The following is a 24781-nucleotide window of genomic DNA, read 5'->3' on the forward strand; positions in this document are numbered from 1 at the left end:
ACCAGAAATTACTTAAAAGTGGTGACACTAACATGGAATAGCTTTAAGTATAAACCAATTCCAAGCATCTTAACCATACCAGAAGATTATTTCAAAAAACTATTTGTCTGAACATGCAATTAGTAATAACCATAAGAAATCGCACGTTTACCTTTATATTACTCCCTCCAAAAAGTCTGCGAGCTAACAGCTTGCCTGCCTGTATGGCAACTGGTGTAAGTTCTGGCTTTCCTTCCAAAACATCTCCAATAGCATAGACATAAGGCACACTGGTTTGTTCTTCGTCGTTTGCAGGTATTTTGCCATTCCTTGTTACATGGAAGGGGGGGAAAGTTAACACTGACATAGTGCTACGATTTGATTACACTTGATAACACTTAATAATGAGAGACATCCAACTAAGTCAATCCACTCAGGGAACAACTTCCTCTTCTCTCTCCTGCGGCAACACCCCCCCCCCAAAACCAATCTGCTCCAGAGCGCTTGGGGACCCTCTGGAGCAGATTTAGGATGACACGGGAAAGAGAGCAAAGGGAAATCTGCTCATGCGGCCTTGGACATTACTATATGTAAAGACAGACATCAGAATACTAGTTGGTTAGCACTATATTGAAGAAAATTAACATCTAGTACCACACAACTTTTCATACTTGTCAGGCCAGATCAATCTCTACAATGAGCAGATTCCAACAGCCATACTCATTGGGCTATATGACGTTTAATCCTTAATATAATAATATCAGATGCTTCTCTAGGTGTTAAGCTATAAAACAAATTAAACTAATTTAATGGGAAGTGGACTCTCTTGCTTGGCTTCATACTAATTTAAAATAAATAAAGACTGCTGTAGTTAAGTTTCAAAACTGAAAAATTAAGCAGGTTTTCCTAGAATTGTAGAGTTGGAAGGGACAATGATGATCATATAGTTCAACCCTCTACAATGCAGGAATCTTTTTGCTTAATGTGGGGTTTGAACCCACGACCCCGAGATTAAGATTCTCATGCTCTACAGATGGATTTGCAACTTAACAACTGGTAATAGTAAAATGCAGGAATTTATAAGCATAAAGTGCTAGTTTTAAACTAATTTTGTCAGCATGCTTAAGATACCTAGTTTCACCCTTAAGAGCTCATGGGTTCTAGTTGATAATTTAGAATAGACTTCTGAAAGTAGATGTTCTAGGAAGTCTGTTAAAAGACCAAAGCTGATTTCTAAACAAATGTCAGTATGTACCAAGATTAATTAAAGAGTTGGAATACTTACTTTGCATTAACTGCCACACCAATTTTGTCCAAGCCAATATTTTTAGTACAAGCATCACGGCCCACAGCTATCAAAACCTGCACAAAAAAGAATCATGTATGTTGTTTTGGTGGTCCTGTACTGAAAAGTCTCTCATGTAATCCAAGCAGCACTATTTGGTTTAAACCAGGGGTGGGGGGTTGTTGTTTTTCCAGTTCAAGGGTGGCACTGCCTTCTAGGCAATTACAGGTGGCTACATGCCAGTGGAGTGTGGGGCCAGAGGCAAAAGTCGACAGAGCAATTGGACAGAGCTACTTTACACACTGACACCCCTCTCCATCCTTCATTGGGGCAAACAAGAGCAGTTATCGAGTTCAAGGACATATTCGAACCAGGCATAAACACACACAAGGAGGGGGTGACACAAGGGTGGTGAGGGGTGTGGCATGGAAATAGTACCCAATGGCCACACTGATAAGGCCTTGAGGGCCACATTTGGCTCCTAGGCCCAAGGTTCCCCACATGTGGTTTAAAAAGGAGTTCAAAAACTATTCAGGGTATAAAACTAGATTCCAACATGCTCATGACATGCTACCATCTGGCCAACTCTATGACTGAACCTAGACAGACAGCAAAAGGGAGCAATCCAGTAATGAACTTTGTTGCAAAAGTGCTAGGGTTAGAGTGCTGCACCAGGCTGTGCAGCAGCAGTTACTGCTAAATTCTGGCCTAAGTATGTCAGCAGTGCCAAGTTAAGAACAACTAACTTACCAACCTCCCCACCACAATAATAAATTTAAACAAAACAAAACAAAAATCACAAGCGCAGAGCACTTACAGTGTTGTATTCTCCTTCAATCATTTGTATTCCTTCAGTGGATTTTGCAATCACTTTCAGTTTTCCAGGCATGCCTTCCTCCAACTTTACAACCTGCATGGAACAGTCATAAACTTAGGAATTTTATCTCAACCCACATAATACTGTTTTATTACAATGTTCACTTCATTAGCCTTTGCAGGGCAAACCCCCCTCAACAGTGTTTACACATATGCCATATTGCTCAAAGCTGCACAAAAGGATTTCAAACCTCAGCGTTTTCCTATCTGATGTAACCAGGGGAGATACTTGCCTCAACAGGAACAAACTTCTTGATGAATTTTACACCATGGGTTTCCATATAGGCTCCTGCTCTCTCTGCCATTTCTTGATCAAAGCCACGAAGAAGGATAGAGCGTACCATAACTGTGACATCCAAACCAAGTCCAGCAAGAAATCCGGCACATTCCAATGCTACGTAAGAAGCTCCCACAACCAAAGTCTTTCCAGGGCAGTAGGGCAGAGAGAAGAGATCATCGCTGAAAATGAAACAGTATTAGCACTAATGTTTAAATACTGAGAAGCCCTTTTAATCTACCGAAAAGCAATCATTTAATTCAAGCTCACCTTGTAATACAGTACTCTTTGTCTCCTGGGATACCTAGATATCGAGGTCTTTCTCCTGTGGCTATAACATATGTCTGAGCTGTGCAGTAAGTTTCTTGACCTTTTCTGTTGGTTGCCTAGTCAACAGAAATAAAGTTTTAGAACTGGTATTCTTCCACACAGCAGTGCATTTCCCCCAAGATATTTCCAGCAAATTACTTTACCAAGAATTACTTACAAGGCAGTAAGACACACTGATCTGAATAATCTATCAACCAATACAGTATTACATCATGCAGATTTTTATGTTGTTTTACTTGTGAATAATTAACACTAAAATTAAAATAATCTTCATGTAGTTACAGTATTGAATTAAATTTGCAATTACAACTTAGTACAAACTGAAGTTATTGTTTCTCAACTGCCTCTTTTCACAGAGCAAAATATCTGCCCTAGTTTAATTAATTCAGTATTTAGGAAAAAACTTATTCAGCAGAGCAACTTCATTTGTGGCTAATCATCTATCCATTATGTCATTTGTGTAATACCTTTTGAGGTGTTCGATGTTGTACAAGACCAGGCATCCCCAAACTTCGGCCCTCCAGATGTTTTGGACTACAACTCCCATCTTCCCCGACCACTGGTCCTGTTAGCTAGGGATCATGGGAGTTGTAGGCCAAAACATCTGGAGGGCCGCAGTTTGGGGATGCCTGTACAAGACCATACAGTTGCAACTGAAACAAAATAGGTTAAACAGCATTGCTTTTCCTAATCTATCACTTTAACTTGTTCATACACAGTTACTGGTAGGTAGCCGTGTTGGTCTGACGTAGTCAAAACAAAATAAAAAAAATCCTTCCAGTAGCACCTTAGAGACCAATGAAGTTTGTCATTGGTTTGAGCTTTCGTGTGCGTATTGGTATCTGAAGAAGTGTGCATGCACACGAAAGCTCATACCAATGACAAACTTCATTGGTCTCTAAGGTGCTACTGGAAGGAATTTTTTTATTTTGTTCACACACAGTAATGATTATATAAGCAACACTTCTGAATAGATCAAATGTCAACAATGACAATGTTCTGCAGGTACCTTAATCTTGTGTGGTCCAACAAATTCTCCATAGGCATTGAGGTATGTCACAGACTTATCACGCAAGGCGACCCGATATCCCCAGTTCAATGATCCTATATAATTTTGAATTGCTTCTACCATGGTCTCCCAGTTGTGTTTAACTAAAATGTTCATACAAAAATTAATTTATCAGATCCCATCAATGAAATCAATACATGCATATGCTGCTTAATGAACACAATGCCTTCCCATGAAATCATTAGTCACACATTTGCATAATGAGTCCACAATTTCCATTATTTCTTATGAGAACACTTCCAATGTGAGATTTGCTCACTCTCCTCCCCCCCTCCATTCCATGGTTTCTTCCTGAAATCGCTGCAGCCAATCAACAAGAAAGAGAGAAAGTAAACAAACAAACAAACAAATTTGGCTGACTGTTCCTACTCTGATTAGTCTGATCTTGCTCCCCCTACCCCATGGTTTCTGCCTGAAAATGGCTGCCACCAACCAGCACAGCACAAAAAACAAGGAAATAAGGAAGCCAGATGTTCATATATGTGACTCTGTGGAGCATATAGTGAGGCTTGGGCAGAAGTCTTTAAATGCAGATAAGTGAATTTTCATATAGCGAGCAGATAGCAGGATTGGGCTGCATTACCCCACTGAAACAAATGCAGGTACTGTACTCACAATGATCTCATAGGTCTCGCGTTTCAATATTTGCAGATAAATACACAGACAGTAGTTGCAATAAAATTTGCGTACACCAACAACTTTTGAAAACAGGTAGGTAGCCGTGTTGGTCTGGCGTAGTAGAAACAAAAATTCCGTCCAGTAGCACCTTAGAGACCAATAAGTTTGTTATTGGTATGAGCTTTCTTGTGCATGCACACTTCTTAATCTGAAGAAGTATGCATGCACACGAAAGCTCATACCAATGACAAACTTAGTTGGTCTCTAAGGTGCTACTGGAACAATTTTTTTATATATTTTTTCAACTTTTGAAAAGATAGTGACAAGTGACTCTCTAGGATTCCAAATACTGATGTATAAAGAAGACAAGCACATGTTTATGTTAAACAATCACTTGTTGCCATTAAATAGCCTACTGAAAGGGGGGGGGAGAAAGCAGCACCCTAAATTCCTTACATTCCTTCACTAGCACATGCTAGTAGCCTAGTTAACATTACAGTACACCAGTTTCAGGGCTTTGGTCCCAAAGATAAAAATGCACCTGTTGCTCTCCCCCCCCCCCCCCGCAAAAAAATACATTATTTGCTTTCTTACAAACCTTGCTGATCATACTCCCAGCCAAACTTCCTTGAATCTCGCAGTGCCTGACCCAACAGGGCTGCCTGATGCATCAGCTTCTTAGGAATGCAGCCAACATTTACACAAGTGCCGCCAAGTCCTGAAATGCAAAGTGTATATTTAATTAAGAAACTTCTCATTAACTGTACTGTATTAAGTAAGACCTACTATTATGATGCACAGAACTGCTGCCGTATCTTAAATACCTTACATACATGGTCAACAACACAAACCCTTACTGCATGCCGAGCAACATTTATTATTGATCAAGTTTATTTATTTATATGCCTACTTTCAAATGGAGCTATGCCCAAAGCTGCTTGCAACAAATGTCTTCCAGTTTACAAAATGTGTCAAATAGGACAAAATAAACCGGTGTTTCTCAACCTTTTTTGGGCCACGGCACACTTGTTCCGTGAAAAAAATCACGAGGCACACCACCATTAAAAAAGTTAAAAATTTTAACTCTGTGCCGCCCTATATTATAATTATGACTGTAAGAAACACTTGCCAAATATTGCTTTCCGGCGGGTAAGTGCTGTGTATTGGCGGCCGCCAGGCTCGTTTGCACTGAGCTTTGGGAAAGAGGAGGAGAAATATTGCTTTCTGGCGGGTCATTGTTGTTTATTGGCGGCCGCCAGGCACATGACAATGCAAATCGCCCTTCTCGTTGCCGCACGTCGCGGCACACCAGCCAGCGTCTCGCGGCACACTAGTGTGCCGCGGAACAGTGGTTGAGAAACACTGAAATAAACAACCCATCAAACATTGATTCAATTCATTATTGCAAAACTAATAATCTAGGCTTAAATATGTAAGAACAAAGGGGGGGGAAGGTAACACACAATAAATAAAGCTCTAGCTGCTGGTTTTGACTGCACTCCAAACCTCGGCAGTCTGGCTTAAATTAAGTTCAGAGGGAGTGACTCTTCTCACCAGGCTTGATTATTCACAGCCAGCTTCCTCTTATATCCTACACAAGAGGCTGGCAGCAATGAAAGGGCAATGTTGGTGAGCCCTCTTCCCCAACCTCACCAAAGTTCCAGCTGCAGTATTAAAGGTGGTTAAGACTTGACAACTGACACAGCTTCACATATTTAGGCTTCCTGCCTTTGCCCTGTTCTGCGTATCCTTTCACAGACAGAAGAGAAACAGGAGGCACTTGATATTGATTACTGAATATGAAATTATTTGATATAAGTAGTTACATTTTAAAGTTATGTTTTATTGTGACTTTCTGAATTGGATCAGATTACTATAATGTGTTGAGTTCTTTGTTGTATGTTCTGTTGCTGCAAACCTTGTGTATAGTAACATAGAAAGGCAGTATACAAATTGAAAGTGAAATGCAATGGAATGTTTTACTAACAAGCCTCACACTAGCAGAAATGGCTTTAGCAAACTAAAAAAGACTAAATTTTCCGATTCCATATACAGCATGTGTACATGGTGGGGAGCAACACATGCCTGTGGGAAAGGAAGAAGCTACGAAATACACATCCAAAGATCTTAGATGGTGCATAACCATGCAGGTTATACACCAGGAAGATTTAAATATGAATTGCAAACTTACATGGACACTCATCACTAGGAGTCCATAAAATCCAGTGGTTGAATGGCTGTTGAAAGGTTTAATTCTATCCCAATAATATCAGAAACAAAGAGTGTACATTAAGCATATCTCAGATACAATCAACTTTGGCAAGGAATCCTGTCATGCCACCAGGGGATTGCACAAGCCCTCTGAGCTATTTGTGAAACTGCCAGTAGTAGTGAACTTCCAGGGCTTACAGTGAAGCTTCAGATAACCTTACAGAATAAGAACTAGTCAACATTTCTACAACAAACCTTCAACATCTCTGCTACTAGTTGTTGGGCTGGATCAGACCAACCACGACTGGAGCAGAAATTAGCCCCCCATTCCTTCTCCCACCTACAGCTGCTCTGGAGGATTGGGAGTTCATTTGGAACACTGTGGAAGACTGTGAGCTGCAGGTAAGGAAAGAGGGATTGGCAAAAGTTACTTCCCTCCAGCAGCAACCTCCATTGGATTAGAGGCCCTCCCATTTGCATGTCTGGAACCAACTGACTGACTGGCAATACAGTGGTACCTCTACTTACGAATGCGTTCCGAACACACATTTGTAAGTAAAAAAAAAATGTAGGTTGAATCCCATAGGAATGCATTGGGAGAAAAAATTCGTAAGTCGAAGCAACCCTATCTAAAAATTCGTAAGTAGGAAAAATCCTATCTAAACTGCATCCAAGATGGCGGACGGAGCTCCGTTCGTAAGTAGAGGTACCACTGTATACTCATGGAGTTAATCATATCAAGTCTTTTAAACACATGATGTCATTAGAATACACTGAAGGAGAATCAAAGTTGGAGAAACAGGTTTATAGGCCAGACATTTTGTTCTATGCTATACTGCACTCTGACTCTGTTAAAGTCATTATTCTGCCGCCGTAACCTTAAACGAGGAAGCCAATGCCACAGTCACAAGATCAGTATGTGCTTATGTAACAGGAACATCATGGCCATGGTTCCAATTTTGTGTTGCATATGTTTAAGAGTTTCTTTGATGAGAAATATTCAAGTCCTCCCATACTAACAAAAACGTTAGCCAAATAATACTTTTTGTAGGACACAGATCTAAAGAGAGGTTTGCTGAGGATTTGAAGAAAGCTGAAATGAGAAAGCCATCACATTGACTATATGTTATGCTCAAGAGCACACAGCAAAACAGACACTAATGAATGAACAACCCCCAGCATGTTAGGCGGCTGACCAAGTAGCATCACTGAAATCTATTCAAATCACTACTTACCCCATGTTGTACCCAGAGGTGTTGGTACAACGTAGTCTAGAACCATGACCTTCTTTCCTAAGGAGGCAGCTTCCTGTAAATAACAAACAAATGAACATCAGACCTATGCAGATATAGAAGACTGTCCCTTTTTAGGTGCAGTTTAACAGTTCACATTCGTGAAAACAGTTATGCCCTAAGGAACAGAAAAGTTACCATTTGTGACAAGGAAGAGAACAGCCACTGGTTGAAATGCAGTGTTATTCATGTTTCTTCAACACAGCAATTTAGCACATAATTCACACTAGCATTCTTAGCTATATGTCCTTACTTCTCCCACACATAGACACACCCTACATGAAACACTTCTTTTTTCACCTCTCACAGTTGATTTAAATCTTGGTTTGTTCTACCACATTAGGGTTATTTTCTAAGCAGTTTTATTCCTAGGACTCTCACCTATGCCCCCCGGCACTCTCTGTAGAATGCAAAGATTTCCCATACATTCCATGTTCAAACTGAGGATAATGCAAAATGTGAAAGAGAAGTTGCCACTGGCTAAATATGTACAATAGGTGTGTTGTGCCCTCTTTCCCTGAAAATAAGCCATGCCCATAAAATAAGCCATAGTGACAGGCGCAGTTCTGGAGGGCGCCAAGAAGAGGTGAGGCTGGACACGTGATTAAAAAATAAGACATCCCCTGAAAATAAGCCATAGTGTGTCTTCTTGAGGAAAAATAAATATAAGACAGTGTCTTATTTTCGGGGAAACATGGTAGTATCATGATATACAGGTGAAAGAGACTTCTGTCACTTATTATCCTTTTCCTTCTCCAAGAGAAGAAGGGGTGTTAAACTTAAACATATGGCATGCGTTATGAATGGTTTAATTCTCAAACCAGTTTACTACTGAACAACCATCAGTGATCCACAAGCTTCATCTAGGTGGTCTGTGGCACACTAAATACGTATTTTGATTGTTAATTGTATTTTTATTACCTCTTTTATTTCCTGTATTATATTTTATTGTTTAACAATTTAAATTCTATGGAATTTAAATTATAATACAGTAATACCTCGGGTTACGAACGCGATCTGTTCCGGATCGCAGTTCGTAACCCGAATAGTTCGCAAACCGAGCGCGATGGGCGCCGCCATTTTGCGCATGCGCAAAGCGCGATTTTCGCGCTTTGCGCATGCGCAAATTGCACGATCGCGCGCGCGCGGCGAAAACACTTCCGGGGTTGCGCAGTTCGTAACCCGAACTGTTCGCAAACCGAGGTGGTCGTAACCCGAGGTACGACTGTACAATAAATTACAATATAAGAAATAAAAGAAGCAATAAAAACACAATTAAAACTCACATGGTATCTTGTACAGTGCATTTTACTTTATTTATTTATTTATTTATTTATTAAATTATCACAATAGCAATATCTCTCCCCAAGGCAGAAAATCATTAAGTGGTATGCCAAGAGAATCAGCCATTTTCAAGTCATCCACAAGGAGAAATGTTTGGGAACAACTGTTCTCGAACACAAAACAAAACCTAGCAATCCATTTCTTAAGAAGCAGGTGACAAGATCCTCAAGAGCTATTTCGTAGTAATTAGACCCAGGGTCTATTTAAAGCTAACGTGGATGTAAAGCTAACTTGGATGTAAAGCTAACTTAGATCCTGTGGCCCTCCAGATGCTGTTGCCCTGCCACTTCCATCATCCTTGACTCACTGACCACACTGGTGGCAGCTGATGAAAGTTGGGATTCTAAGAACATCTGGAAGGTCACAGGTTTTCTATTGCTGTTATATACAAACACCCCCTTTTTCTTGGCTGCTCTGAGATAACATAATAGTCTTGATAGCACAATCCTATGCATGCTTGCTCAGAAGTAAAGTCCACTTAATTCAATGAAACTTAATCCGCTTTGTTTTGAAGAATGCAACTTCAGAGAAACATCACCACCCACATCCACACATCCAGCCAGGTTTCTTTAGCCCTTTTGCTGCAGGGTCAAAAGATTTAGGCAAGCTGTTTGAACTGTGGTTCCACTCAGATACCTATGGAATGCTGCTGAGGTAACTATATTGTGAATGAGATTTTTAAAAATGTAAGGAGTAGGTTGGAAAATATGAAATCACATTATATGCTTGGAACCTGTTTGTAGAGTTCATACCTTAGAACATGAAAGCCCACCGGAACCACCACCAATAACAATTAGGTCATAATCGTAGGTTTCCATCTCTTCACCTTTCCCATCCCCTAAAAGCTTCTGCAATAAGCCACTATGGTAAGCCTGTAAAAAGGACACAAGATACAGAAATCAGAATACAGAATACTTTGTTAATATTACAACAAAGTTATATCCAATGCTCTCTTCCTAGAAATGGACAGCTCTTTAATCTAGCAGGAGCAGGAGGCAACTTTCCACAAATTCTACCTTTTCCTGTAGTGCCCTGCACCACCTTCCATTCTACTCCAGAGGGTTACCTTGCCATGGGGTGTCTCAGAAGTAAGGGGAACTCAGCCAAAAACACATCCCTCCCCATTCCATTCACTGAATCCTCCACTAAATCCAAGAGCCTTCTGTGAGCAGTACAACTGTTGGATACAAACCCATAGAAGTACAGATGTTTTAAGATCAGGGGCTGTTTTACTCATTTACTCATCAGCTGTCCTGATAAGGAAACCCTTCTGCATCCCAGCACTTGCCTGACCTTTAAGAAAACTTAAAGCTAGTACCACAATTCTATACACTCTTTATTGGGAAAGAGCATAGAAGGCAAAAGAAAACATACATAGTTTCTGGCTGCACATCTAAAAAACCAACAACAACAACAATGAAAGAGCACTACTAGGAAATGTAGATATCAATAATGTAACCTGAAGTCCTCCTGATAAAAAGAACCCATATAAAACAGGGTGGCTGCTTGCTTCTTACTTCTGCATCTAGTTCCCAAGCCTGATACAAAGGATAGTTGCAACTTTATGAATTCCAAACTTTATGTATTGTATAACAAGATAGCACAAGTGACAGTTTGGAGACGCTGACTACAAAAGCATAATCATTATCTCATAACAATTCATTTTCATGCCAAGAGGAGGAAGAGCGAGATTACCTGGAAAGTTTGATCACATCCACCCACATGAGTTCCATTTACAAATACATTAGGAACAGTCCTCTGACCTGTCAATTCTAGCAACACCTCTTGAATGCTGGGTCCCTCATCTAAGAGAGAAGAGGGAGGGAAGAATTTAAACCTACAACTCTGCAAAGATCTATGCATTGCAAGACACTATTCCTCCAGCTATGATAAAAGTGGCACTTCATAAATTATGCTTTGCAGTTTACCGGTCTTTGCTAACTATATAAGATTGATCAGTGTGCCTCAGTTCCAGCAATGCAGCAGATTGCAGATACAATTATTCATTCATTCATTCATTCATTCATTCATTCATTCATTCATTCATTCATTCTGGGCAGTTTACATGAAAGAAGTGATTTAACATCATGAATCTAATAGGAACCTGGAAATTCTCTAAATCCAAAATCTAATATTCCAGTACAGTATGAAATGCTGAGAAATAAATAAACTGATCAATCTACAAAGCACTGTGCAGAGGGCAAGACCTATTAAACTGAGGTAGCAATCTATGGCCCCTGGGAGGATGCCCACCTTTTGGCCTTAGCCAATGGTTTGGCCCAACATTGGCTGCAACATGGCTATGGAAGATGCTGTAGTGGTAGAGAAGGGGATCTGTCATCAGATCTTCCTCCCTGACATCAGATTGTGAGCTCCGATGTCAAATTTTCCCCTCCCCCTTTTTCGTGGCTGTGGCTTAACCGAAGACAGAGTGCCTTGGATCCAAAACTATCCCAGTGCTCCAGTATGTCCCCCAAATGCAGAGAGATTTAGACCAGCTCACAAACTGGTCTAAATCTCTTCCTATTCTTCCACTCACACTGTTTCCAATGGAGGGGGAAGTTGTTGTTTTTTAATCTCCATAAAGTAGATGGAGAGGCACAAGAGCACTCCTCCAACCTGCCAGCACAAGCCCAGCAGTGTGCTAGATGGGTGGTGAAACCACCTTTAGATCCTCACAACCTCAAAGCCTTAACGTTGCATCATTAAGGCCTGGTTCACATGTAACATAACACCACATTTAATATAAACCAGGATTTATCACAAATGAGTAGTGTTGATGCACACTGCTGAAATGACACCCCCTTGCTTCTCTCTTTCCAAAGCTAGGAAGAAATATACTGCAGACTTGCTTAACGATACACGCAAAAGAGCACTCAGTTGGGTTGGTGGCAGGGGCATAAAACCAGCCTCCAATATGTTTTCTAAAGCAGGGTGGGTACAATTTAATAAGTGAGCTCCAAGCATGTTGCTCATTCATGTTAGACCATGGCTTTTTTTTAGCTATGATGCAATTTTAGAGCAAACTGGGCCTAAGTAGAATCCTTTTTGTACTTCAAGTCGTAATTCAAACACAAGATCAGTCTCAATTATAAACTCATAAAATTATGTCTCTGTAGAATTGTAAGCCTTAGGATACAGTGATATAGTTCAAAAGGATTTAACTAAACCTCGTGTTCAATTATTGTATGAGGGTTTCATATAAGAGACAAGAACTCACTTGTTTCCTCAGCCTGCCTTTTCAACTTCAATGCATATTAAAACTGAATACATATTCAAAACAACACCAGCCCTTTCTTCCAAATGTACCCGTTTTTAATGTTCTAGTCTAGTCTGCCTTTTGACCTAGATTGAGGCTCCAATGAAGCTGACAAATGAGATATCAACAAAACAAATGAATGTTCAAAACAAAAACAAACAAAAACAAACCTATGAAGGCAGCAGTTACTTTGTTAATTGGTTGTATCTAAAAAAGTTTTGTATTTTACTATTACTATAGCTTTCTTTTAACTTGCTGACAATATATACCGTGTTTCCCCCTTTTTAATACGTAGTCAAAAAGTAAGGCATGGCAGGGTTTTTAATCGTTTGAGAAATGTAAGTCATACCCCGAAAATAAGCCATACTTCCGCGACGTGCAGAGCAAGACCACCGAGCGCCCCAGCCAACTAGCGGGACCCAGCACGGCGGCCGCAACAGGAGGAGGAAGCCTGCCAGGTTGGGTCGGTGCCCGGAAGCGGCGGCGGCTGCTGCAGCGCCAATAAAGCGCGCAGCAGTGCCGCACAGAGCACCAAGGGCACAAGCCAGCAGGACCGAGCTCCTGCAATGCCGGCCGTGGCAGGAGGAGGAAGCCTGCCAGGTCGGGTTGGCGCTCGGAAGCGGCGGCGGCTGCAGCGCTGACAAAGCGCGAAGCAGCACCGCTCTCTCTCTCTGTGTGGGTGTCAGTCTCTTTCTCTCTGTGCGCGTCTCTCTCTCTCTCTCTCTCTCTCTCTCTCTCTCTCTCCTCGTGCGTCTTTCTCTCTCCCCCCCCCTGTGTGCGTGTCTGTCTCTCTCTGTTTGTGATCGTGTCTAACCCCCCCCCCCACAGAGAAAAGGTGCCGCGCAGGTTCCTCTTCGGCTCGTCATTCAGCTGACGCCGCTCCTTTCCCCCCTCCCTTCCCTTCCTTCCGTCGGTCCGTCAGTTGGGGTTGCGCACGCCCAAGCCTCGTCCCCCTCGCGCTTCCCTCACTAGCTTCTCGGAGCGGGACAGGTCCCAGCCTCCCTCCTCATTCCCCGGCCAGCGAGAGAGAGCCCGGGGAGCAGCCTCTATTCCTCTGCGTGCACACACACACACGGCCGCCGCTGCCTTTGAAGCCATGGTGGCGAGCGCGAAGCCGAAGCAGGAGGAGAAGCACCTAAAGCTGCTGAGGGAGATGAGCAGCCTCCCAGTGCTCCCACCCAACCGCGAGTGCTTCGACTGCGACCAGTGCAGTCCCACCTACACCGACATGACGGTGGGGAGGAGGGGAAACGGAGAGAATAGAAGAGGCAGAAAATGCACACGGAAGAGAGCGCCAAGCGTCCTGAGCCAGTGGGACCCAGTTGTACCGGCACTTTAAAAAAAAAAAAAAGACATCCCCTGAAAATAAGCCACCGTGTGTTTTTTTGAGGGAAAAAAGTTGTAAGACGGTGTCTTAAAAAAGGGGAAACACGGTATGCAGAGAAAAGTGAAGCAGAATGTGCATCAAACCAAACTATTCATTTAATGTTTTGGCACCTGACACACTGATTAAACTAAAAGAATCCAAAATTAGCATCATGTTGCTGTATTGGTCCAGATCATGCAGCACACAAAAGAGGTGATGGGAAAACATTTACAGTGGTATCTCGGTTTACAAACACAATTGGTTCCGGAAGTCTGTACTTAACCTGAAGCGTACTTAACCTGAAGCAAACTTTCCCATTGAAAGTAATGGAAAATGGATTAATCTGTTCCAGACAGGTCCACGGAGTACTTAAATTGAAAATACTCAAACCGAGGTGTACTTAAACCGAGGTATGACTGTAATTTGGTCATCTTATACAGTAATACCTCGGGTTACGAACGCGATCCGTTCCGGATCGCAGTTCGCAACCCGAATAGTTCGCAAACCGAGCGCGATGGGCGCCGCCATTTTGCGCATGCGCAAAGCGCGATTTTCGCGCATGCGCGGCGAAAACACTTCCGGGTTTGCGCAGTTCGTAACCCGAACTGTTCGCAAACCGAGGTGGTCGTAACCCGAGGTACGACTGTATTGGTAAAAAGAATTAAGCAAGTTCTCATCTTACCTGTGGGTTACCTTTGAATCTGCCTGAGAGCTCTGTGCAATCAATTTTACAAAGATAACATTATCTAGGTGAAAGCCCCAATGAACGGTGGATTTTACTGAGTAAGCAAGCATACAACCATGCTTTAAAAAGCCAAAACATTCACTCCAAACTAAGCCAATGCAGTACAAAATAGATGAAAGAAATAAGAAAGAGCAGGAACTTCTGAAACAATTCCCCAGGATGGATCAGAATTAGCACTATCAATCTCAGAATGCCTGGGCTCAACAATAAACTCAGATTATAACTGGTACTAGAATTCTTGCCAATGATTCAGTAACTTTATTTCTGAAGGTTAGATATGTCAATCATTAATATGTCAGTAACCAATACAACAGACAATATTTGAAATAAAGGAGTGTACATTTACATTTGCAACAGAAACAGCTTCATAAGAACAGAGCAGACACAGTCCTTCAAAATTCCAAAAAAAGACAAAATTTTACTTCCCAACACAAAACTAATTTACTTAAAATTCAAAATTAAGTAACTTGCCAAAAAAATACATTTTGGGAGTTGTTTTCTTTCATACAGACTGAAAGGACGCCTTTATTCAGTAAAATGGTGTGTAATGTATCTATGGTTATCAACAATGAAATAGCAAGTCAATTTTACTTACCAATCTTGTCAAGTTCCAGAACACTGTATTCTATTGCCAAAGATTGAAAGAGATCTTTCACCTGCAAAAAAATATTTTGTTTTTAAGTGAGACCAGGGAAAGGCATAAAAATTGAACCTTTATTTCTCTTTGAATAATAGTGCTTTTTTCTCTTATGAAATTATAGAGTGCATCTGTAGGTAATCAACAAGTGTTGGCTATAACCGTTTATGATACATTATACGGAAGATTGCTAGTTTTATTTTATATAATTTAAAAGCACACAAAGCCACTGGCATCCTGTCCTGAAAGAACCGCCAAGAGCAGTTTTCCTTTGGTGAGGGCATAGCCTTCCCACCAGAAATGCTCCTCTCCACTAGCAGAGCGATCACTATGTGCTATCCTAACCCATTTCCCACCACCTCTGTGGGGCTGGATAGCATTGCAATCCCATACCCACCTGCTTCATAGAAAGCACCACTGAACTGAATGGGAATTTCTTATGTGTAGGCCTTTATAAGATTGGGAAGTTAAATGTCACAAACCTCTTACAAAGCTGGTTGTAAGACAGACCTTTTGTGGGAATATTTTTAATATATTATTAAAAATATATACATATTCTCCAAGAGAAAAAATACTATTTTGTAGCAGATATTTTTCCCCCATTAATGCCACTCATCAAGTGAAAGCAATTTATGGAGGCAGAAAGCTAGATAATTTAAATCTACTGGTTATCTCTTTGTAAGATATTTTATTAAGAATACAGTGGTACCTCGGATTATGAACTGAATTAGTTCCAGAGGTCCATTCTTAACCTGAAACCGTTCTTAACTGGAGGTGCGCTTTCGCTAGTGAGGCCTCCCGCTGCCACCGCGCCGCCGGTGTGCAATCTGTGTTCTCATCCTGGGGCAAAGTTTGCAACCCGAGGTACTACTTCCGGGTTAGCGGAGTTTGTAACCCGAAGCGTTTGTAACCTGAGGTACCACTGTACATCTGTGTTATACCAAGTGCTTTATTCTCATCAACCTGCTTTATTCTCATCAACCCACTAGGCTGATGAAACTGTGCAATGTAAAATGGAACTGGTTAGGTGCCTAAATGACTAGTGCTACACTTAGTGGCATAACCTGATCAACATTATGAGGCAATTGCAAATGCTGGAGTGATGGTGAAGGTATTATCAAGGCTTAGCCTTAGTAATAAGCAATTCCTGCTTCTTATTTCTTCTTAACCATTTTAAGGATGTTAACAAGGGTGAAATAAGGCACCAAGCGGATGGAAACAAGTCCTCCCTTCAACAAAGCCATAATTTCTGGGCCACAAGCTGCAGGCCCAATATTAAGGAAAAACTGCATAGGAACATTTGCCAAGTGCTTATTTTACCCTTGAATTATTTCCTCTGTCATAAAATGATAATTTAATATAAATATTGCTAGTGTAATATTCAACAGAAGCAGCTACTGTGGTAGTTTAAATGAACAGTACTACTGTATTTAAGAGAGTCTGGTGTGATACTCTACTTTCCAGAACAATTCTTGGCATCTGATCTGCTTTTTGTTTTTCTAAACCAGTTCACCTACATTAAAAACTGCTGTGAAGCTAATTAGCAGGCTCCCATGACTGCTACTTTATAAGCCAATTATGATTTTGTAACATAAATCATGCTGACTTGGATACTAATTATATGCATTCTTGCGCACATATTTATATTCATGCACTATTATTTTTATTTTATTCATTAAATTTGTATACAACTCTTTATCCAAATACCGCAGGGCAGTTTACAACATAAAAATACAAAATGAGAACACAAAATAACATAAAATAAACATAAAATAAACCAAAGCAAACCAATAACTCCCCTCCCACAAACACATTTAAAAGGCCACAGAATGTCAAATCAGCCAAAGGCCTGGTTATGGAGATACCGGTACATTTTTGCCTGTTGCCTAAAGATATGCAACGAAGGTGCCAGGCAGGCATCCTACAGGCATGCTAAAAAATTGCTGTTGAATGTGATGGGCATATGCGACAATCCTTTCACAAAACTCAAGTTTCCAGACTATTTGTGATTGTGTATTTGCCTGTTTATTACAACCTCAGAAAACAAGAACGTGCTACAGTGATTAGAATAAGCGGTTTGTGCATTAAAGATAAAATTCTAGCACTAGTCCATTGATTTCAATGTGCCTACTTCAAGTATGACCCATACTGGGCTTCACCCAGTATATGTGTATGTTTTCTGTAGAGAAACTCTGTCATAATTCATATACGTTTATTGCAATAATTCTATCTGACCTTTTGGCTTCACAGATGTAGTAGAGGAAGCTGTCTTAACTGATTAGGTCAATATTGTCTACACCAGGAGTGGAGAAGCTTTATGGCCTAGGAGGCTAGATCCCCACCTCCCACGGCTCAACTTTGACAGGTGTGTGTGTGTTCAGCTGATAGGCAAGGAGTTCAATCCTGCTTTCTGCAGGGATAGGTTGCACAAGTAAGTTCACTTGTGCACCCAAACAAAGCAGGATTCAACTCTCTGAGCATCAGCTTACGGGTGGGGACTTCAATCTCATTTTCTGCGAAGATCAGCTGTGCCAATGAGTTCCTTGTGGGGAACTCGCTGCACAGCAAAACTAAGCAGAATTGAACTCCACACCCATCAGCTGATGGGCAGGGAGTTCAAACCTGCTTTCTGCAGGAATATGCCATGTAAGCAGTCAATCCAGCCATGTATCTACCTGTCTCACTCCGACATCAGTTTTGGGGCGGGGGGAATGTTCCACCCCTAACATTCAAAGGTATTTTATATCTTTACCTATAACAGAACTTAAAAAGTGGCAGAAGCCGTAACCAACAGCAGAAGTTAAAACTAACAAGCACCCATAATTAGAACCAGCAGCCAGCAATGACCTCTAAGCCACATCCAATTCACCAGTACTTATCATCCAAGATGACTAGCCTATGAGGGAATCTGCCAAATGGTTACGACATGAAGCTCTGCAGGTCTGGGCTATACTACTACAGAGAATGTAAAAAAGGGATAGAAAGGCCAACTCCCTGGATTCAAAGCAGCCAGCCACACACTAGAGGAAACCACCTTATAATGAATCAGACCACTAGGTCCATCTAGCTCAGTATTGTCTACATCAGGCATACCCAAACTTCGGCCCTCCAGATGTTTTGGACTATAATTTCCATCATCCCTGACCACTGGTCCTGTTAGCTAGGGATCATGGGAGTTGTAGGCGAAAACATCTGAAGGGCCGCAGTTTGGGGGTGCCTGGTCTACACCAACTGGCAGCATGTCTCCAAGGATCTTTCCCAGCTGGTGATGCTGACATTTGAACCCATGACCCTGTGTATGCAAAGCTGTGGCTTCTATACCTAGGAAATAACTATCTCTAGAGCTCTTTGTTCCTGCTAAAATTGTGCCATTTTTCTGCGACTTTGTTTTTTCTTAAAATTGTAACAAGTGCATGCTATTGAATTATGTTTTAAAACATAAGTATTTCAACAAAACATATTTTAAAATGAATGCATAAACTCCCAATGACATTAGCCCGCAATCCTATACACTTTTAGATGGCAGTAACTTTTGAGCAGAGATTCATAGGACTGCACTGTAATTTTGGCCACTAAAAATTCTGACAGATTTTAAACAGCATATAAAAATAATAACATGCTTAAATTGCATTTGGTTTTGCTTATCATAAGCCAATCAATTTAGGGTAATGGGGAAAGTTTTTAATTTAATGTTTTCCAGAAAACCTGTATCACTGCATTGATAAAAACCTTGCAAAAATATTCGGAACTGTCCCCTGAAGACTTCTCTTCACTTTTTTTTTCCAAATGGAAAAATGCTTTGAGGAACACTGAAAACAACTCCTCTGGATAGCTCAGGTGGTTAGAGTGTGGAATATTTATTATCATTTGGGATGAGTGAAATGAAAGGCCAAGGATTTACTCAAAATGTTTTACATGTGAATATTTTTGTGTATGACAGTCTATATCATTAGAGAATGATAATTCCTGTGAATACTATTACATACAACACTCAAATCCAAGATGCACTTCTGCACCTTGCTGCTGTCTATATGCAAGCAAGAAAACAGGGTCTTGGTGGCTTCTGAATGGCTCCTTGCTTTTTTCAGGTGATCTATGTGCTACCTGGAAACACTAGAACCAAGCATACCGCATGTAGCAATCTACAGTTATCTCTAGTATTACAGACGTACCTTGGAAGTCGAATGGAATCCATTCCGGAAGTCCGCTCGACTTCCAAAACGTCCAGGAACCAAGGTGCGGTTTCTGATTGACTGCAGGAAGCTCTTGCAGCCAATTGGAAGCTGCGGAAGCTGCATTGGACATTTGGATTCCAACGAACGTTCAAAAACCAGAACAATCACTTCCAGTTTTTGATCGTTCAGGAGCCAAAACGTTCGACTCCCAAGGCGTTTGAAAACTAAAGTACGACTGTACATATATTCACAAATGTAAAGAACTAAGGCATTTCTACTTCTGAGACTGTGATCTAATGCACACTCATCTGAGTGTAAGCTCCACTAAAAAGATACATCAGAGAAAAATTTGAAATAATTGCTCTGTGGCAGGCATCCCCAAACTTCGGCCCTCCAGATGTTTTGGACTACAATTCCCATCATCCCTGACCACTGGTCCTGTTAGCTAGGGGTCATGGGAGTTAGAGGCCAAAACATCTGGAGGGCCGCAGTTTGGGGATGCCTGCTCTGTGACTTTCAAGTTGCATCCAACACCACAAGAGTGGAAAGGACCTTATGCAACCAATCTTTTCCTCCCCGCCCATACCCCCTCCCCAGCAGGATCAGGGGGAAAAACTTGCCCAACACTGTGGGCTGTGTCTTAACAAGGTTACAACGGGAGGTGAAATCACCCCAAATCAGGCAAAGGAATACTGCAACACTCGCCCAAAGATCTCAGCAGTAGGCTATTTCCCCCTTGCACTACAGCATCATAAGACACAGCCCATAATGTTTGGTAGGTTCCCCCAAACCCCACAGAGAAGCTTCTCATGAATGCTCAGGAATAGGAGGGGATGGGAGAGAACTGTTGCTCATGATGCCTTCTTATTGTGATGTTAAATACAACCTTTCATAAATATACCAAGCAGTACAATGCATTATACGCTAATTATAAATGACACATTTTACATTGTTAAACCCTAACAAGGGAGGGATTGAAATTCTCTCCTTTGAACTAACCAACCAAGTAATTGTCTGTTGGGTTCAATACTTTTTATTTTTGTGTCTTTTCCTTACACATTGAAAAACAGCTTACTGTAACTTACAACTGACAGTGGGGGAAAACATAATATTTAATTCTATTATATGGTTAGCCAAATAATGCTGCATGAAGAAACAATCACCATCTTTTTAAAAAAGTACTATGTATCTAAAGAGCAACATAGTCTCCTAATCTCAACAAGTCAGACATCTTTATTTACCTTCTCACTCTATTGTTCGCTTGCGCCTTTAATGTACTATTATTTAGACAACTATTACCTGGTTTTACTTGTGTTAATTCACTATCAACATTTCAATTCAGTTCCCTAATTGCTTACTACGTTATTTGATTGTTTTCTGGTAATGGAAGGGGATTTCAACACACAGCAGCCTATACTCATACTCGGTCTTTACAACTAGTTCAAGAAGAACATATGATCTTTTACCCACATAATTTTTTAGCTCTGCTATGACTCATTTTTGGTATTAGATTGCTTCCTGATTTGGACCAGTTACGACTTTCCATACAGAGGGTAAGAGCTGTACAGGGCCAGGAAAAAAGCACTTGCTCAACACAGAGTTCTGTTTCCTCTTTTCCTCAGCCTTTCCTTTACATGTCAATGTTACATGCAAAAACTAACCACACTTAAAAACATTATGGTGGTCCATAAGCAATATTTTGACTAGTAAACCAATTAAATCATACAAATCTCTTAATACAAAACTTCCATTTCCAGTGACATGACAGTAAGTGCACAAGTAATCAGAGATGAACATGTCATCTAACTGATTTGTTGTTCCTCATGAAAATTTTATATGAGAAGCTTTAATCATCAGATTATCTGCTTAAAGCATACATATTAGCCGCAGCCACAAACATAAGATAAAGTTAGAGACTGTCTCTTGCGGTTCAACTTGTTGCCCATCCCTAGTTCCATCAGGGAAGCCTTTATTTCAAAAACTCTGATGTGGGCGCCTGAGAGTGACACACCAAAGGGAGAGAAAAATACACAACTTAATTAATCTTATTTATTTATTTATTTATTTACCACCTACAATTACTTCAGGCTCTTCACCCCCACTGAAAAGTTTTACCGGTAACAGGCTTCTGATGATCACAACGTATTTCCCCTGAATGACAGATTTAGCCAGTTAAATGCCTAACACAGCTGAGCTATCTTCAAGTCAGCTGAAGTGAGCTTATTTTGAGATACAGGTCCCAAATATGTCTTTAAAAAACACCACATTTAATTTGTATTTAATAGATACTGTTTTTAGTGCCTTTTCTATTTCCAATCTTATGCTCTATACCTCTAACACATAAAGTAAGTCAGGAATCACACTAGATTCCACAAACCAATCAAAGACATATATGAGCTACAAACATATCTGAAGGGTGATCCTGGACACAGTTGTCTCAATTATTTCAATGAGGTTTCATTCCAAAACAGCACTTTTAAAATTTTAGTCCATTTGGTAATTAATTAGGAAACCCTGGCATTGATTATTTTTTAAACAGAAGCAGGAGGGCAGTGGGTTATGAAGACTCAGACTTCTAGTTCAGGCCCACCTTGAACCGTGTCCTTTCCCTCAATAAAGCAATACCAGGTCAACATCGAGAGACAGTATGGTGTAGTGGTTAGTGTGTCAGAGGCAAGTGTGAATGAATCCCTACTCAGCCATGCAGCTCACTGGGTGACCTTTGGCCCAGACACTGCTTTTCAGGCTAACCTACCTCATAGGGTTGGCGAGGGGGATTAAACCTATTGGTTTATTTCCTAAAATCTATACACAGCTTGCTTGCAAGCAAAACTCAGAGCGGTTTACAAAAAGCTAAAACTATAAAACCAGGGGGTGGGGCGGAAATTGCTACACATTATTATTTTTATCATTAATTTAATTTATATACAATACTGCCCTATACCCGGAGGTCTCGTTAACGCATAGAATAAGTTAAAACACTGAGGCAGATTCGAATTCGCACTAGCCTTTCCAAGCATCTGGGTAGTCTTGCAAGAACGAGCAGGGCAAGGAAAAGGTGAATGTCATATGACTGTCATTAGATAAACCAATAAAATCCACCTAGGCAGAGGGCGGTCGAGGCCCCTCGCCATTCCTGCTAGGCTCTTGTCACTTGACGCTCACAGAGCCGACGCTGGCAGAGCCACTCCGGCAACACTCACCCCGCAACCGTAGCCAAGCCTCAAGGAAGCGGGCTGTCCGGTGATGAGGATGCGCGGCCGCCTTCGCGGATACTGAAGGCAGGGCCCCGTTTGCGCGCCCCTTCCCCGACCCTCCACCCCTCACTTCCACCGCCGCGCGGTGTGAGCCTGCGCTGGCGCTCCCCCCAGTGAGGTGGGGGGGGGCCTAGTTCCCTCTCTCTCCCGGCGGCGGGCAGCGCGGCCTCCTCGGGCCTCCGGCGCCCCCGCTGCCCTTCCAGGGGTCGTTGCCAAGGCGACGCCCGCTTCCTCCCTCCGCGCCTCACCTTCCTGCAGAAGGGGCAGTAGCTCTTGCTGAAGATCATGACCCGGTGGGAGCTGATCAGGCTCCGCACGCGGAGCTTCAGAGCGTCCCAGTCCGGCATCCGGACCTGCTGACCCGGAGGCGGCATGGCTGGCTTCTCTGGCCTGATGAGGAGCAGAAGAGACGGCGGCGGTGTCGGCGGCGAAGAGCCGCTATGGCTAAATGCAGCAGCGGCTGCTGCTGAGGCGGTAAACTCACTCGCCTTGCTTGCGCATGGGCAGTGGGGGAGGCCCTCGACTCCGCCCCTCTCCGCCTTCGCCCTCAGGGGAGCGGGCGGGCCCGCGAAGGGGACTGGAGAGGAGGAGGGAGACGGACGATTGAACCCCTCGGTCTTCCTCGGGGCGGGCGAGTAGGATAAGCGCCCGCCAGGGATGGGCCCTTGAGCATAGCTGCCAAGTTTTCCCTTTTCTCGCGAGGAAGCCTATTCAGCATAAGGGAAAATCCCTTAAAAAAAGGGATAACTTGGCAGCTATGCCCTTGAGCAAAACGGGAGGCAAAGGGTGGTCAGGATTCTGGCGCCGCGCGAAGGTATCCCTGCCTCTCCCTGCCCCGTGTTGTAAAACTAAAGGTTACTCTCGAGGAGACCTCAAAGGACCTTCCCCGGCTCGCTCTCTCTTCCCTCCGCAAACCCAAATGTGGAAACTCTCTCTTAAAAATAATGATAATAATAATGATTCAGAAAATGGCAACTCAAATGATCAAGGGGATGTGGCAAGTTTCCCTGTGATGCATAGCTGTCAAGTTCTCCCTTTTTAAAAGCGAAATTCCATTATGCTGAATAGGCTTCCTCGCGAGAAAAGGGAAAACTTGACAGCTATGCTGATGAAAGGTTGCATTATATAGGACTTTTTCGTGTCAGGAAAAAAGGCATGGGGAAAGTAGACAAAAGTTTTATTTGCTCTGTCGCATCGCCTTTAAGACTGACGAAGCTAAATGCTGGAGGTTTGCATACAAAGAATACTGTTGTGTAAAGCACCCTGGCTTCAAGTTACAAGAAAGAAGATTCCAACTCAACATCAGGAAAAACTTTCTGACATAGCTGTTCAGCAGTGGAACAGACTCCCTCTGGAGGTGGTGGGCTCTCCTTCCTTGGAGGTTTCTAAGCAGAGGTTGGATGGCATAGCTGTCAACCCTCCCTTTTTTGCGGAAAATTCCCTTATTCCAAGCCACAGCTGTCAGCCTTCCCTTTTTTGCTGGAAATTCCCTTATTCCAGCTCCATTTCCAGCTGCTATCCTGGATTGTTAGATATACCGTAGGCTGTCCCTGGGACAGGTGAGGCTGCTGCTGATCCCTTATTTTCAAATCCGAAAGTTGACAGCTATGTTGGATGGCCATCTGCCAGGGGTGCTTTAGCTGAGATTCCTGCATTGGACTAGAAGACCCATGGGTCCCTTCCAACTCTAAGATTCTATGAACCTCTTTTTCACACAATGCATGAGCTGTGGAACTCTCTCCCAGAAGAGGCGGTGACAGCCGCCAACCTGGAGGGCTATATCAGCAGCTGCTAGCCACAGGGTCCATGCTCTGCCTCCACTGTCAGAGGCATTCCGCCTGAGGATAGCAGTTCCTGGGAATCGCAAGTAGACAGAGTGCTGTTGTGCTCAGGTCCTGCTTGTGTGCTTCCCGCAAGCTTTTGGTTGGCTGCTGGGTGAGGACAGGATGCTGGACTAGATGGGTCATTGGCCTAATCCAGCAATAGTCTTGCTGTTGTATCCCAGCAACTGACATTGAGAAGCATGGCTCCTCTGATGCAGGAGGTTGCATATAGCAAGCA

General features: G+C 42.2%; 1 protein-coding gene across 2 annotated transcripts in view; it reads right to left on the minus strand.

The window, feature by feature from the left end:
• The window catches only part of TXNRD3 (thioredoxin reductase 3), a 36819-nt gene extending 13617 nt beyond the window's left edge, over nucleotides 1-23202 (minus strand). Inside the window, exons 1-12 of one of the 2 annotated variants that reach the window (XM_035106482.2) lie at nucleotides 22969-23202; nucleotides 15247-15307; nucleotides 10977-11086; nucleotides 10034-10153; nucleotides 7881-7953; nucleotides 5033-5152; nucleotides 3757-3899; nucleotides 2688-2803; nucleotides 2374-2599; nucleotides 2082-2174; nucleotides 1265-1341; nucleotides 152-308 (exon numbers count right to left, since the gene is read on the minus strand). In XM_035106482.2, the coding sequence (XP_034962373.1) occupies nucleotides 152-308; nucleotides 1265-1341; nucleotides 2082-2174; nucleotides 2374-2599; nucleotides 2688-2803; nucleotides 3757-3899; nucleotides 5033-5152; nucleotides 7881-7953; nucleotides 10034-10153; nucleotides 10977-11086; nucleotides 15247-15307; nucleotides 22969-23094 (1422 nt within the window). In that variant the 5' untranslated portion in view covers nucleotides 23095-23202. Of the gene's footprint in view, nucleotides 1-151; nucleotides 309-1264; nucleotides 1342-2081; nucleotides 2175-2373; nucleotides 2600-2687; nucleotides 2804-3756; nucleotides 3900-5032; nucleotides 5153-7880; nucleotides 7954-10033; nucleotides 10154-10976; nucleotides 11087-15246; nucleotides 15308-22666; nucleotides 22753-22968 lie in introns of those variants that run through there. The other variant, XM_060271400.1, reaches the window with a different exon arrangement.
• Nucleotides 23203-24781: the final 1579 nt, after the last annotated feature.

This window comes from Zootoca vivipara, chromosome 2 (assembly GCF_963506605.1).
Source record: "Zootoca vivipara chromosome 2, rZooViv1.1, whole genome shotgun sequence".
Classification (NCBI taxonomy): Eukaryota; Metazoa; Chordata; class Lepidosauria; order Squamata; family Lacertidae; genus Zootoca; species Zootoca vivipara.